This window comes from Phascolarctos cinereus, unplaced genomic scaffold, assembly GCF_003287225.1.
Source record: "Phascolarctos cinereus isolate Bilbo 61053 unplaced genomic scaffold, phaCin_HiC Scaffold_2;HRSCAF=192, whole genome shotgun sequence".
Taxonomy (NCBI): Eukaryota; Metazoa; Chordata; class Mammalia; order Diprotodontia; family Phascolarctidae; genus Phascolarctos; species Phascolarctos cinereus.
Genome location: NW_027555625.1, coordinates 372,275,132 through 372,291,566, shown reverse-complemented (window position 1 = coordinate 372,291,566; position 16,435 = coordinate 372,275,132). Strand labels below are relative to the sequence as shown.

Sequence of the window (16,435 nt, the reverse complement as noted above, 5' to 3'; positions counted from 1 at the left end):
GAGAGTTTCTGTGTGAGGAAGGCCTTGGCCAAGTCAGACAGATTCTGCAAATAGTTCTCTTCAGGGTCATTTCCCTCACATTCCCGTGGATTCACCATCAATTTGCCTTTGACCCAAAATGCCTAAAGGGCAGGTTCTGGGATATTGGATCTCATTCGGTACTAAATCAACAAATATACGTGTTTTTTGGTGGTGGCCATGATGGCTTATGGTGATTATGAGAATGATGATCGTAGTGGTGATGTTGCTAGCCATAATGGTGATAATAGTGATGGGGATGATGGAAATGGGGATAATGGTGAGAGTGATGGTGACAATGGATTTCAGTGATGGTTGGTGATTTAAGTTAATATATATTAAGTACCTACTATGTGCCAGTCACTGTGCTAGGTCCTGGGGGTATAAAGGCAAAAATTAAAATGTCCCTGCTCTCAAGGGGCCCATATTGTACTGGGGGAAACAATAGGCACAAAGGTAAGTAAATAGAAAATCTATCCAAACTAAATGTCATGTTATTTCAGTGGGGCTCAGAGCTCTAGCAACTGGGGGGATCAGGAAAGGCTTCTTAGAGGTGGCATTTAAATGGAGCCTTGAAGGACCATCAAATTCACAGCTACCAGTAGCTTGGGAGTGCAGCTGAACCAGATTACAATTAGAAAAAATGTTTCATGAAATAAATACAGATACGATATAGATAATGTTAATTTGTGGTTTTCTAAGTCAACATGTGGCCAGACTTTCTGTCTGAGTTTGAAACCACTGTTCAAAGACATTTGGGAGGTGGGGATTGGGTGATAATCTGTGCAAAGTGATACTGGAATCTGGAAACGGGAGACTGATTGATGGGCATGCAAGGAAACAGCAATGGGGCCAGTTTGGCTGAAGTTCCTGAGAATGTGAGGGGGATAAATGTGAAATCACTCTCAAAAGACAGGTTTTGAAACCAGGTTGTGGAAGGTGTTAAAAGCCAAATAGAAGTCTGTATTTTGTCCTGGAGGCAAAAAGGGGGGAACTTGTTAAGTAGGGATGGCACTTCAGGAATACCTCTTAGCTAATGTAGGAGAGATTGTAGAAGAAAGAGGCAGGACGAGTTGGGGGGGGATGCTATTTTGTGTTCAGGTGAGAACTGATCAACAGGCCTGAACTAGCCTGTGGTTTCATCAGTGAAAACAAGGGGATGAATTCAAGATGTTGTGGAGAATTCACAAAATTTAGAATCCATGAGAGCAGGAAACTGTATATGGGGATGGAAGGAAGAGGATGACTCCAGTGCTGAAAACCTGGGTAACTAGAAGGATGGTAGTACCCTCAACAAAGGTAGAGAAGTTAGAAAGAGGAGTGGGAAAGATGGGATAGATGGTGAGTTCCATTTCAAACAAGTTGACTTTAAGATACCCACAGAACATCCAAAGGAAGATATCCAGTGGTCACGTGGAACTTGAAACTCAGGAAAGAGACTAGCACTGGATATATAGATCTGGTGGGCGGTGATGATGTCGACAATGGTGATAGTGATGGTGATCATGGTAATAATGGTGGGGATGATGAGGATGATGGCTGGTGACGTGACAGTGATGGTGATGATGGTAATTATGGCAGTGGTGGCAGTGGTGCTGATAGCGATGGGGGTGGTGGCAGTGATGATAATGATGATTGGTGGTGATAGTGAAAGCGAAGAGGCTGAGAATGGTGAAGACGATGATGACGACAGTGATGACAGTGACTCTCACCAGGTAGCTCAAGATGATTATAAATTTGCTGGTGCTTGTAAAAACGGCCATGGTGATGGCAAATCTGATTATGATAATGATGACACTGATTTCAATGAGGACGTTGCCTGTACCCACAGTGATGATGATGATGATGATGATGATGATGATGATGATGATGATGATGAAGCATGTTAGCAATGAAAAGGATTTAAAGAAGAAGAAAAAGAAGAACCTGTGGTCTAGATCAGAGCAGTTTCCCTGACTAAGGGAAACCAATATATTCATGACTTGAATGGGAATATGCCCAATTAATAAAATCCTCAACCTCTCTTTAATATCCTTTCCCTCTTCCCAGACTTATCACATGCTTCCAGATAATGCCTAAAATGTCCATTAGAATGGTCAGAGCACATCTCAGCTCTGGCTATGGGGAGATAGTGGAGAGTAGGGAAAGAGGAATCCATCTAGGAGGCAGTGGGGTTCCTGCTATACTGAGGTCAGGGCCAGGGCTTCAAAGAAGTACCTTCAGCAGATCCTTGGCAAAGTCCTGTCCATCATTCAGCCCGTCCAGGTTGGCAATGAATTGCTGGCAGGACATCTTCTTGCCGATGTTCTGTAACACAGAGAGCAGGTGGCTCAGACTAGGAAAGGGGCTGCTCAGACAGGCAGTTCCCTCAGGGTGGTGAAAAGAAAGGGTAAAAAGGCCTCATATCCAACTTCCTAAGCCCATTCCTCTCACTCTCCTGCCCTTGTGCCGTAGATAACTTCCAGTGAGGGTGCTCAGAGGGGAGCTAAGGGACAGCTTAGTTGGATAGAGTGCAAACTCTGCAGAATTGCCCTCCATGCGCTGCCTCCCCATGCTCTGAGAGGGAGGATGATCACCTGACAATAACTTAAGGAGCCAGTTTCCATCTAGGAGATGTAGGATTAACTGGAAAAATGGAGTCATGGCACCTCTAGGCTCTGCAGCAACTCTGGTGAGAGCTCAGGAGCTCTGTCCCCACCTATAATTGGTCTTTGTCCCAACACCAAGTGGAAGATGAAGCCCTTGAGCTTCCCAACCTGAGACCTGCCCTGTCTATAGTCACATAGATTTGGTTCTCTGTACTTGTATATAGCTTCCCATTGAGGGAACACCTAGGGTTGCCTTCCTGTGGGAAGGAAGGCACTTGGAGTAGAGAGGCTGTATCTGAAAGGTAAAGGGACTTGGATTTCAGTTTTCTATGTGCCTGACCATTAGTATCTGTGGTTACTATGACTCTTCCAAAAACTGAGCTAGGGGAGGTTAAGATCATACATAGATCTAGAGTTAGAAAGGACCTTGGAGGTCACCTAGCCCAATCCCTTCATTTTACAGGCAAGGAAATGGACTTCGAGGGGTGAAGTGATTTACTCAAGGCCATGTGAGTAAGTCATTTCAGAGCCGGGATTTGAACTGTGTACATCTCAGTTCAGGGACTGTCTCCATCCTCTCCTTCCCAACATGGAACTTCTCCTACTCGAGAGCAAAAGGAATACCGAGAAGTAGGGCAGAACTTTGACAAAGATCGAGGGTCAAAAGAAAGGTCATAAGACCATAGATTTAGGGCTGGACCAGAACTCAGAGGTCATCCAGTCCGAGCCCCTCATTTTACAAATGAGGACACTGAAAACCAGGGAAATTAAGTGAATTGTCCAAGGTCATTATGTAATAAACATAAGAGAGTGGGATTTTAATCCAAGTCCTTTGGCTCTGGCCCACTCTATTACTAGGAGATTTAGACTCATTGAAATATTGGTCAAATTTTTTTAAAAAGATTAAGGATAGACAAATTAGCTGAGAAATTGGAAAGGGGAAAAATACATAATGTATTTTCAAGGCTGAGAGAAGTCATTTGGGCATTTTCTGGTGTTTTGGAGTATCCCTCCTGTTGCTTCCCCTCTAGTAAAGTGAATAATCAATAATTGACTGACTTCTAATTACTCCCTGGGCTCTACTCCCAACTCCCATTTTGGAGGTCAGGAAGGGAGGCAGAGGCTTCCTCATCACAGTTCAGCCTCTGAGGCTTTGCCGCAAGGGAAAGAAAACTCCAAACAGAGACCCAGCCTCCCAGAGGAAGGGTGAGGTCCCAGGATTCTCCCCAGAGCCCTATCTGCTTCCCAGTGTGGTGTGGATGGAGGATCAAGGAAGGCAGGGCCTGGTGTCAAGGTTGGGGACTGTCAAATAAGCTTTTCTCACTTCTGTTTCTGCTCCCCTCCCTTAGAATAATAATAATTGACATTTATATAGCCTTTGAAGATTTGCAAAGCATTGCACATGCCTCACTTCATTTGATCCTCATAATGCCCTGAGGCAAGTACTGCAAATAGTATTATTCTTGTTCTACAGGTGAGGAAGCCGTGGCCAAGAAGTGCTAAGTGACTTGCCTTGGGTCACACAGCTAGTAAGCAGGATTGGAACCCAGGTCTTTCTGATTCCTGAGTCCAAATTCTATCCACTATGCCAGGTTGTCCCTCACCCACATCATTGTACCTAGAACGGTATTTTACACACGATAGGAAATGAATAAATGTTTGTTGAATGCATGAAATGAATGACTCAGTATATGCATTGTGATGGATAACTAAAAGTTGATCATAAATGCTGGCATCCCCTCCCAAGCCCAGGTACTTTCTAACCCAGAACCTTCAGGCTTTCAAAAGGGTTAGAGTTTCAAGGACCTATTGGGTGGAAGCTGTCTCAGTCCCATTCACATCACTGAGGCTGAGGTGTTCTCATCCAAACGCAATGGCAGGAGAAGCTCTCTCTCTGGCTCCAATCTGACAGCAGAACCCAAGACTCATTCTCTCTTTTTCATAAATTCTATGCCCAGAAAAAGTCTCCAGCCCTAGTTGGAACACTGAATGTTTATCAATTGGCTAATGTCCACAAAAGTCAATTCGTAAGTAGTTCAGTACTTGTGACAACATTCTATTCTCAATCTAATAATTTATCCGTGAGATTAGTGGACTCTTAGCACACCAGAAGGGTATTTACCGAGCTTAGTAAGCGACTGCACTTTGAGTTTGTTCTTATTCCCAAACTAAAGGTGATGGCGTTTTAACACCTCTTTGATGTGCTACCAGCTCCTAATGAGGACAGATGCAGTATGTAACCAAATGAATATAGAAGCAAACAGATTACACTGATGGTAGACTTAGCATATGTGCACTTATAATAATAACACAAAATCTGTATAGACATTAAGGCTTGCAAAGGCCTTCGCCAAAATATATGAGATAAGCAGTGCAAGAATTATCATCCCCATTTAACAGATGAAAACTCGGAAAAGGGAAGGGATTTATTTCCATGGTCACATCCCTTTCACTGCTGTTCAGTCATTTCTGACTCTTTGTGACCCCATTTGGGTTTTCTTGGTAAAGATACTGGAGTGGTTTGCCATTTCCTTCGCCAGCTCATTTTACTACCAGAAGAAACTGAGGCAAACGGGGTTAAGTGACTTGCCCAGGGTCCCACAGCTAGTAAGTGTATGAGGCCAGATTTGAACCCAGGAAGATAAATTTTTCTGATTCCAAACCCAGTGCTCTATCCACTGCACCACCTAGCTGTCCCAGTAAATCCCTTAGGCACATTGAAACCAGGTCTCTTGATTCCAGATTCCAGAGTTATTTCTACAACTCCAAACACTCATTCAACACACAGGACATTATATATATATATATATATATATATATGAATTTTTTTAACCAGGACTTAGTTTAACCCAACTCATCTTAAGTTTCCTTTTCAGAGAGAGAGGAGAGACTGAGACATTAAAGGCAAACCTCGGCACTGATGGAGGATTGAGACAGCATGCACAAATTAGATGCACAGGGACTCCCAAATTTCCACTGACACCATATGTCTCTACCTTTCACACCACATCTTGCACCAAAATTGCTCATGAGAAATCCAAAAAAGCCAAGGAGACAGAGGAGAACCCATGATGGATGGGGACAAAGGAAAAGAGTGATTGGACCCAAAGCATAGTTGGAGAGACAGGCAGGAAGGGTATGATGGCATACACAGAGACATGCACGTCCCCCACCTACACTTACCACCTGTAAAGAGCAAGATAACGGAAAGAGGGGATCCCGGAGCAGACAGAGAGAAGAGGGAGAAGTTAATGAGGAGGCTTGGCTCTGCCAAGGGGGCCAGGACGGTGGCAGCTCTGCCCATCCAGGGCACCCACTGTCCAGACAAGGTACGGGGTGCACAGGCAGTGTGGAGCCCAGAGGGCCCATGCACACCTTAGCTCATGAGCCACACAGCAGGAAAATGAGAAAAGACAGGCGGTTAGACACGAGAAAGAGACCACAGCTGCAGAGCTGAGTCATCTCAGTTCCAGCAGAGGCCCCTGGAAGTTCTCTGCTATAGCCAAGAGTGAGTAAATCAGCCTTGGGCTTCATAGCTTCAAGAAGGCCCAGCCAGTTCTGGGGTGACCTCACAACTGGAACCAGCTGGGTTTTTGTTAAAATGCTTTCATAAGGCTTGTCTCATCAATCCTCAGAAACTCAGCTTCACCACAGACAAGAGTCAGGGACCATTAGAGACACGCCTGCCCATTTCACAGGCAGAGAGAACAGAGTCTCAGAGAAGGGTAACTGAAATCATACAGAAAGTCAACAGCCCAGACCTCCCAATTCCCAGCTCTATCTACCAGGAATACTACATTAAAACATAGCATCTGATGAGTCAGAAGAAGAGAAAGAAAAGGAGAACAAGGGAAGAAAATAATAATAGCTAATATTTATATAGCACTTTAAGTTTAAGGATTACAAAGTGCTTTATACACATTTTCAAATTTGATCTTCATAATGATTCTGTGAGATAAGAGCTACAGTTATTCCCATTTTACAGATTAGGAGACTAAAATTGAGAGAGAGAGAGCCCCTGGTTTGCCCATATATGGTCACACAGCTAGCTAGCGGTGGAAATCAGATTCCACCCCAGGCCTTCCTGGGCCCACACTCATTCTAATTAAGAAATAGAAAGTCCAACCTGCCTGAGACTCAGTGGTTTTTTTGATGTCTTAGGCAAGGCCACAACTAGCTGCCATCTTTTTCCCCTCAGAATCAATGAGCAGCAACCTGGCCCCTGAGGATACCCCAACCTGCCCTCAGTCCTATTTCCTGGAGTTCTGTCTCAACACCTCCAGGAGAGAGACAGCCAATGCCCATCACCCCAAGGGAATCCACCAACCACTTGTATCTTAGCCAAGGCTCACCTGCCCTCCTAGGGAGTTCGGCCAGGGGGACAGACAGAGGAGATCCATACTGGGCTGGTCCAGACCTGCATCTTTGTTCTGCATACTGGCCTTTGCCTTTATCCACCAACCCCCCCCTTCCCTTGTCTCCCTTCTCTTCCCCATCTGCACTTACATGTCCATGCAAGTCCGTGTTGAGCAGCATCAGGGCACAGGTAAGTGTGTGAATCCCATCTGAAACACAGCAGAGGCAGGTGGCCCTCAGCCTCAGCTTTGGCTCCCTTCCCTTTCCTGCTACCCAAGACATCTGGTTACCAACACAGCCCCAGGGAGCCCTCCTCTAGGAGGACCCAAGCCCAGTACACTGGGTTCAGAGGGCATGGGAGGTTGGTCAAAGAATGCCCAGAACAGATAAAGACACAGCCAGGGCAAAGAAACAGCATGATATAGTGGAAGGAACACTTGAAACAATATATACTCTGATTAAAACAAGGCGGTTTTAAAAAAACTATACCCTTAAAAAGGCCACTGAATTTAGAATAAATTCAAAGAGCAATATTGAATCCAGAGGGCAGGTGACTAATTACGATGCCAGATATGGAAAACATCGATAGAAACAGTTTCTGAATTGGCTTTGCTTGACTGCCTTTCTTTGTGTGATCGGGGAACCCCTAACTTGCTGAAATGAGGGTCCCTCCCCTGGAGCTGGACATGTCTCCTGGCCTCCTGCTGAGGGGGCATGTGCTTTTCCAGGATGACACAGCAACTTTTGGTTGACCCCCAAGACTGGGAGGAGGCGTGAAAGATGATTGGACACCGGGATTCTGGAGGATGGACTCATGTGAGTCAGGAGGATGGACCCAATCAGGCCATAAGAGAAGTGGAAACAGCTTCATCATTCTCTCTTTTTGTGCCCTCTTTTTTGCTGGCACTGTCTTTCCCTTGGATTTCCAGCAAAGGGGAAGGGGGGTGGGGTGAGATGGGGGGGATGGAGAAGATTTCTCTCCCCTCCCCAATGACAGCTTGCGGCTTAAGTACATGGCATTGGGAGAGCATTGGCGAGGCTGGACCCTGGCTGCCTTCCTGCCTGTCTGTCACTTCCCTGGAGTACTGATTGGCAACCAGCAATCCTGAGAAATGGCCCTCGCAGCCTAGGCGGTAATATCCAGCCACGGTCAAGCTTCCCTGAGCCTGGGATCCGTGCATGAGCTAACTGGAGGGAGGAGCTTTCCACAGGCAGCATGGTGCCCTTCTCCGAGGAGAACAGCACCACCCACAGGAGAAGGACTAAAGCAGGCAGGACCAGGCAGGAGACCGGTACCTGCTGGGCTGCTCCAACCCCGCAGATGAATGGGAATGGGGACCATCTGTCCAGCCATCCCCCCCGGGGCCTTGGCCTCCCACAGGGATGTTAACGAGCGCAATGGACTATCTGACATGGTTTACGTTTCAGTATTGATTCATGCATTTGTATCTTGTGCAATGTGTGTGGCAGGAAAAAATAGTAAACTGTTGGTCTTTGCTTGCCATCCGTATTGTACAATGAGTGCCTTATTATACATATTACATAATGAGTATCTTTTCTACAAGGAACCCTATTCCCCAGATTTGGGGGAGACCCTAGATAAATCTATGCTTAAGCTTTGTTTTAGCAATTTCCCTGAAATTGCTCCCCGGTGGAGGGCAGAACCAAAGAAAGAAAAGCCTGCTTCAGACACACACACACACACACACACACACACACACACACACACACACATACACACACACGCACACACACGCACGTTGGGGTCAGACCCAATTCCAGGATGAATCTGGGTCTCTGTAAACCCAGAATCTCCTTGTTGAGCCCCCTGAGTCACAGGATACATCCGGTACAAGGAAGAGTTGCACAGAAATGTTTTTGGGGGACATGGTTGTGATATTTTTAAAAAGCACAAAGACATTAATAAAAATTGGGGAGAAGGAATACTGGACTGTATTCAACCCCAGATTTGTCTACTTATTAGCTGTGTCCTTGGGTAAGTCTTTTAACCACTTTGGGCCTTGGTCTCTTCATCTGGAAAAAGGCGATAATATCTGCCACCCACCTCCCAAGTCACTTAACCTCTCAGTGTTCTAGACAACCCTCTCCTACTATAAACTGAAGAGAAGATCTTGACCTGCATGGGTAAAAGGTGCTTCCTCATCCCAATGAAGTTAAGGGTCCAGCCCTGACTTCCCTCATGGGACCATTGAGAACACCCAATAAAAGGTCATAGGTATGAATAGTTCTCTGTAGCTGGTCATTGTGATGCAAGTGTATGAAATTACTATTATTTTTTGTTGTTGTTGACTCATTTCAGTCATATCCAACTCTCCTTGACCCTATTTGGGGTTTTCTTGACAAAGATACTGGAGTGGTTTGCTGTTTCCTTCTCCAGGTTATTTGACAGATGAGGAGACTGAGGCAAACAGAGTTGTGACTTGCCCAGGGTCACACAGCTAAGTGTTTGAGGCTGGATTTGAACTCAGGTCTTCCTGATTCCAGGCCCAGCACTCTATCCACTGCTCCACTTAGCTGCCCCTTACTCTTATTATAGGTATGGATTTTGATTGTAATCTCTTTGCCCGGGGCTCTACTTCTGTTCCTGAGAACCACAGACATGGAGCCAGGAACCCCAACTCAGACCTAGGGGCTCCAGGGACCCTAAGACATGAGCCTTTCTTGCCTTCTCTCATACTACTCCATGCTCCAGTCAGGCTGCTCTATTCTCCATTCCCCGACCTTGCTCTGAGATTTCTGTCCCCTTGTCTTTGTTCATCATGCTCCCCATGTCTAGAATGTCCTCCCTTCTAGAACTCCTGTCTGCTTTCTGATACCCAAAACAAATTCCATCACCTAATCCCTGAAGCCTTCCCTGATTCCCCCCAGACAGAAACAACTTTCTCCTTCAGCTCTCAAATAGCACTTCATTTGTAGCTCTGGAATGCTACTATAATTGTGTCTTGTGGTTATCTGTGTGCATGTCAGATCCCCCATAAGAATGTAATAAGCACAGCCCATCTAAACTTTGTATTTCCTTCAGAACCTACCTCTGAATGAACTAAGGTATAGGAAGTGGACCTGTGATTTCATTGGAATAGGGAACTCTCAAATGAGGGAATGCCTTCCACTAATGCAGGTTGCCACCTGCTCTGCAACTGATAAGCTTAGGGAGTTCTCTGGGGCATTGAGAAGTAAGTGACTTTCCCAGGGTCATTAAGCTACTACTGTCTGTCAGAGGCAGGATTTTGATTCAAATTTTACTGCTGCTGGAGCAGACACTCATGAACTATACCATACTCCCACTTATGCCCATAGTGAATGCTTAAAAATATTTGTTGAATGAATGAATGCTCTCCCCAAGGAAGCTCAGCTCATGCAAGGAGAAGCTTCCCCTTTGGGCAGTTCCTTGCCAGGTGTTGACATTCATGGCTGCTTCGTGCCCCTTGATGAAAGACCCACTTTAGTAGGACCTCTGTGCACTGGTCCAGGGTCATTCCCTAGGGACGAGCCAGAGAGCCTCCACCTCCTTCAGGGGGTGGGGGGAGGGCAGTCCTCTCCTTTCTGTCCTTCCTCCTAGATAGTTTTTTGTTTGTTTGTTTGGAGGCAATCGGGATTAAGTGACTTGCCCAGGGTCACACAGTGTCTGAGACCACATTTGAACTCATGCCCTCCTGACTTCAGGGCTGGTTCCCTATCCACTGCTCCCCTAGCTGCCCCCTTCTAGATGATTCTTCAGGCCACAGAGAACTTTTTTCATCACATTACACTCCTTATGAGATAGGTGCATTTTAATACAAAATTCTAGAAGACCAAAGAGTCTTCAAGGCTCACAGTCCTGGGCACTGTGATAGGGAAGATACTTGCGTGAAAATTTGAGGGCTTTTTCAATGCTCCCTAAACATTAACCTATAGGCAGCTGCCCCTAGTCAAAATAGCAATCACCCCACACATTATACAAATTTACCTAGTATCTTCCTTTAAATGACCCTACGAGGTAGATAGTACAAGTGTCCTTTCTCCCTGTTTCACAGATGAGGAAACTGAGGTTCAGAGAAATTAAATCCATGGTCCTAGAGCTAGTAAGGGTCAGAACCAAGATTTGAAGTCAGGTACCTCCATACTCTTTTTTTCCATGCAAGTACAGAGAAATGGGAGTAGACCTGCTCTCTGTCAGCCAAGCAGGATGGTCATACCTTCTGAGGTGCTCTCTCCAATGGTTACATTGGCGGTATCTCCTGGAGAAGTGGGTAAGAACTCTCTCCCGCTCCTGAGTCTCCCCCATCAGGGGAAAGGCCTTTAGAAAGGTCCTGAAAGGAAGCACACATACCACAGACAAGGGACCTCAGAACCTCATGGGCCACTGCCACACCTATACCCTCCCCAGGCAAGTTACTCTGTCACCCTACAGTCAAAGAGCAGGGCAGTCCTTCCCCTCCCCCCTCCCTAGCCTTCCGAGGTCCAGGGATTAAAGTCATAGTCACTCCAAGCTCAGAATTGAAAGGAATCTTAGAGATCCTCTGTTCTAGTCTAACCACTCACCCTATACACAAATTGTCTTTCATAGTACCCAAGATCAGAGCCCTGGTGAGCTGCTTGAATACTTCCAGTGATGGGCAGCTCTCTACCACTTGAGACAGTCCATTCCATTGTTGGAAAGCTCAAATGATTATTTTTTAAATTCATCTTTATATTCAACTGAAATGTGACTCCCTGTGGCTCCCACCCACCAATCCTAGTTCTTTGCACAGAGAATCTGTCTCTCTCTTTCCTGGATGACAACCCTTTAAAGACTGGAAGAAGTATGCTCTACTCCCTGGGCCAAAGCTCTGCAGTTGCTTTAAGAGTTCTTTGTAAGACATGGTCTTCATCTCCCACCTCTACCCCTTTGCACAGGCTTTTCCCCAAGCCTGGCATGCTGTGAGACCTCATCACTACTACTTAGAATCCCTACCTCCCTTCAAGGCTCAGTTCAAGGGCCACATGAGGCCTTTTCTGATCCCCTCAATATTAGTAATGTCTCCATCAGGACACTTGCTTCCTGGAATCACAGAATTACAGAATTTAGAGTTGGAAGGGACCTCGGTGGCCATCGAGACCAATCCATACCCAAGAGGAATGAATGCCCACTACAACATGTTTAACAAGTATATTTCCTTTGTTTATTACAGCACGTCCCAAAACTATTAGGGCAGTTTTACTAGCACACATCTGCACTAAGACTTTTGGGATGTCTTATATTTTATATTTACTTGCATATTTCTTCTAGTAGAATGTAAACTCCTTGAGGGTAGGAATGGTTCCATTTTTATATCCCCAGCGTCTAGTAAAGTACCTGCCACATAATATATGCTTAGTAAATGCCTACTGAATTAAACTAAATTGAATTTCAAGTTCCATTGCTCAGTGACACTCCAGTTTATCGATGTCTCATTTAACATATGATGCCAAGAACTAGATATAGTACTCCCGGCATGTTCTAGCCAATGCAGAGAGAACCATCTGACTATACTTTCGGTGACTGAGATGCTAATGCAGCTCATGTTTGCATCAAGGAGCAACTTGAAAACATTCACTTTGGCATCAATGACCTTGGCTGCCCAAGTCATCGCAGGCCATAGATCCAGGCAGGGAAAGAGGCATCTTCTTTCTTTTTAAAACTCTCTCCTTTCTAGACCCTGAAATGAGTGACCAGGGCCCCTGAAAATCTGCAAGGGGGTGGGGAGCTGGCTCCCAAGACTGAGCCCCGGATTCAAGGGCTTATCACTGACACCGATATCTATGTGACCTTAGGCAGGGTACCCAAATCTCTCTAAGCTTACTTTTCTTCACCTGTAAAATGAGGGGGTTGCCCGAGTAGGGGGGAAGATAATAATAACAATGGGTCTATTAAGGGCTCAGCCCAAATGCCATTTCCAGATTAAGAACCCAGGGTCCCCAGACTCCCAAGGGGGCTGTGAATAGGTTTCAGGGGGTACATGAACTTGGGTGGAAGAAAAGGGCATCTTAATTTTCACTAACCTTTGGTTTCCTTTCTAATCTATCTTGTGTATCTTACTTCATGCATTTGAAAACATGTTTTGAGAAGGGGTGCATAGGCTTCACCAGCCTGCCAAAGGGGTGGGGCATGATACAAAAATGGTTCTGTGCCCCTGGGCTAGAAGACTCTCTCAGTTCCCCTCCGCCTCAAGAGATCTACGAGGTCCAAGAGTCCTCCCCCTCCCCCCACTCCCAGATAGCTGTAAAGTGTGAACAACCTCTTTGTGGCCTCTGGGCTTGCACAGGATTTGCTGATGAGAAGCTGATTTGAACCTCACAACATTGCTGTGAGGAGGTAGACAAAACATATGTTTGATTCAATCCAATAAGCACTTTTTAAACACCAACTTTGTGCTAGGTGAAGGTGATACAAAAGAAAATAAAACAATTCCTGCAATTCCTACCCTCAGGTGGCTTTCATTCACCTGGGGGGGAAAACAAATAAACACAAAATATACACAAAGTATATACAATGGGGAGGGGGAGGGAATCACTGACAAATGGAGAAACGGTTCTTTTTCTGGAAATGGCACTTGGGCTGAGCCCATAGCTGTCATTATCTCCCCCCTCCCCATTAACAGATGGGGAAACTGAGGACCAGAGAGAGGTATTCACTATCCAAAATCATCCAACTGGTCAATGCCAGACCCATCATGGAATCATGGTCCCCACTTCTTTCTGGGCCATTTGCTTACCTGAGTGCTCTATCCAGGCTCAGGCCTGCGAAATCAAAGAAGCTGAGATACTCTTCCGCTACCAGCCTGCTGAACTCATTGCTATAAGGAGAGGAGAAAGGAAAGAAATGGGTCAGGCAAGGTAAGACTAGCACGTCCCCAAGAAGTCAGAATACCTGGAAGTGACTGAGGTAGAGCACTCCTCCCCCAAAGTGGTTCATTGAAAATCTCCTCAGGAAAATGCCTAACACCCCAATTATTGTTCTTCCCTCACATTTTGAGGGAATGGAGATGGAAAGGGCAAAAGAAGGGATACCTGGGGTTTGGCTACCCAGGCCCTGGTATCACATCCCATTGCTAAGGATGCCTCTAGTTTGCCATCCCAAGTGGAATGGCCAGAGCAGCAGGGAGGGTGATGGGGTGGGAGAGACAGAGACAGACAGACAGAGGGGAGGGGGGAGGGAAGGAGGAGGAGAGACAGCGACAGAGAGGAGACAAAGAGAGGAGGGAGAAGAGTAAATGAAGGAAAGAGAGGAGAGCAAATGGAGGGGAGGAGAAAATGAGGGGGAGAGAGAAGGAGAGAGACGAGAAATAAGGAAGTAGGGATCAGCGAAGGAAAGAAAGAAAGTGAATTCAAGAAGGCCTGAAGTATCCAACTTCACTTATCCTCCGAATCCCAGTGAGATGGTGGGAGGCAACTCTTGCTAACCTCCGGCTATCAGATTCCAAGAATTTTGGCTTCCCCTGTGCCCCCAGACATACAGAGCAAACATTTGTTTCACTGCAGTCCTCCTCTACAGTTTTTGCCCAAGAAACATTTTTTTAAAAAAATTATTACTCCCTAGTAACTTTTTCTAGATGCAAATTGTTCTGAGATGGGGGTGGGGGGAGAGAGACAGGGTCCCTGAGAGGGGTCATTGGGCTCCCAACTCTAGCACATTGCTTTGTTTCTTTAGAAACTGAGGCAGGATCAAGATGGGGTCTATGGATTTAGGGGATGAAAAAAACTTCAGGAGGCAGCTAGGTGGCTCAGTGTATAAAGCATTGGACCTGGAGTCAGGAAGATCCCAGCTCAAATCTGGCCTCAGACCCTTGCTAGACATGTGAGCCTGTTTGTCTTAATCCACTATGGAAGGAAATGGCAAACCACTCCAGTATCTTTGCCAAGAAAACTCCATGGGCACTATAGTTCATAGGGTCATGAAGAGTTAGACACAACTTTAAAACAACAAAAACCTCAGACCCAATAAAGAGTAAAACCAAGCCTTCCCTGAAAAGCTGACTGAGTGTCATTGAGCAAGGGATCATGGAGCAGAATCCACATACCCCTGATCCCCAGTGAGGTTTCCTTGCCCTGGAATCCAAGGCATTTTATTGTTTGTGACTTGAAAGTAGAGACATTCTGCCCCCAAGTGTCAGATATCACACCTAGAATGGTAAACCGTGGAACCTCAAGCAAGGGCCACATACTGGCCTACCCTGGGCCTCCTATACCAGAATAAGCACCAGAAGGACCAGGGCTTCATGCATCAACAGTCTTAAGGACTAGAGGATCGGACGTCGGACGTGGGACGTGACACAGAGCCGAGTACACGCTGCATGTGGAGGGTACCTTTTAGTTGTGCCTCATTTTGGGACAGAATCACTGAGCTGCTGCCACATGTGTGAAGTCCCTGGGCACCTCGATCTTTGGCTTCCCCTCCCTCCCACAATCACCCAAGTCCTCAGGCACTGGAAAGGAACTAGAACCCCAATACTTTCCTGCATCATCACAGGCTCTGGGAATGGAGAAGGTCTCCAAGCAACTGATAACTGTGGTTAGCTAATTTGTATCTCCTGCTGCCCTGATCAATAAAATGGGGATAATAACAGCCCCTGCTTCACAGAGCTGTTGTGAGAATTAAGGGAGATATATGGATGATGGTTTACAAACCTTGGAATGATATAAAAATGAGAACAACTATTATTGTCGTTGCTAATAGTATTATCAGAATCCTCTGCTTCATTACCACCCACTCCCTTCTCAGCGTCTGCCTCATTACTCCACTGAAGCTGCTCTCTCTCCAAGGTCACTGTTGTTGTTATTGTTCAGTTGTTTTAATCGTGTTCCACTCTTCGTGATCCCATTTAGGGTTTTCTTGACAAAGATGCCATTTTCTTCTCCAGCTCATTTTACAGATGAGAAAACTGAGGCAAACAAGGTTAAGTGACTTGCTCAGGGTCACACAGCTAATAAGTGACTGAGGATGGATTTGATTTCAGGTCTTCTAGATTGCAGGCCTGGCACTTTATCCACCGCACCCCCTACCTGCCCTTCCAAGGTCACAAGGTCCTTACCTCCTAAATCTGATGCCCTTTTCATAGTCCTCATCCTCCCTCTGTGCAGCTTTTAATATTGTTGGCCTCTCCTTCAGACACTTTCTTTGCCTCGGTGCCTGTGACTCCTGGTGTTTGGGGGTCTTCTTCCATGATACCTCTTGAGAACATTCCTGTCTAACACCACTATCACCCCTATCTTAGCCCCACATCACGTCTTGCCTTTGACTACTAAATTGTGACCTCCTAATTAATTTCACTTTCTGACTCTCCACCTAATTCATCTTTCACATAATAATCTAAGGCCCAGGTCTGCCCACATCACTTCTCTGCTCAGAAACCCTCCATGGCTCCCCACTATTAGCTCCTTCACCTGGCCACAGCTACCGAAGGCCTAGAAAAGACACTTCTCACCATCAAGGTCCTTGGCATGGTTAAATTATT

General features: G+C 45.9%; 1 protein-coding gene across 1 annotated transcript in view; it reads right to left on the bottom strand.

Annotated features, from left to right (window-relative positions):
• Nucleotides 1–16,435, bottom strand: part of PSD2 (pleckstrin and Sec7 domain containing 2) — a 72,853-nt gene that overhangs the window by 10,916 nt on the left and 45,502 nt on the right. Inside the window, 5 exon segments of the mRNA XM_021005119.2 lie at nucleotides 2,236–2,325; nucleotides 7,113–7,171; nucleotides 11,159–11,177; nucleotides 11,179–11,272; nucleotides 13,697–13,777. Of these exon segments, the coding sequence (XP_020860778.1) occupies nucleotides 2,236–2,325; nucleotides 7,113–7,171; nucleotides 11,159–11,177; nucleotides 11,179–11,272; nucleotides 13,697–13,777 (343 nt within the window).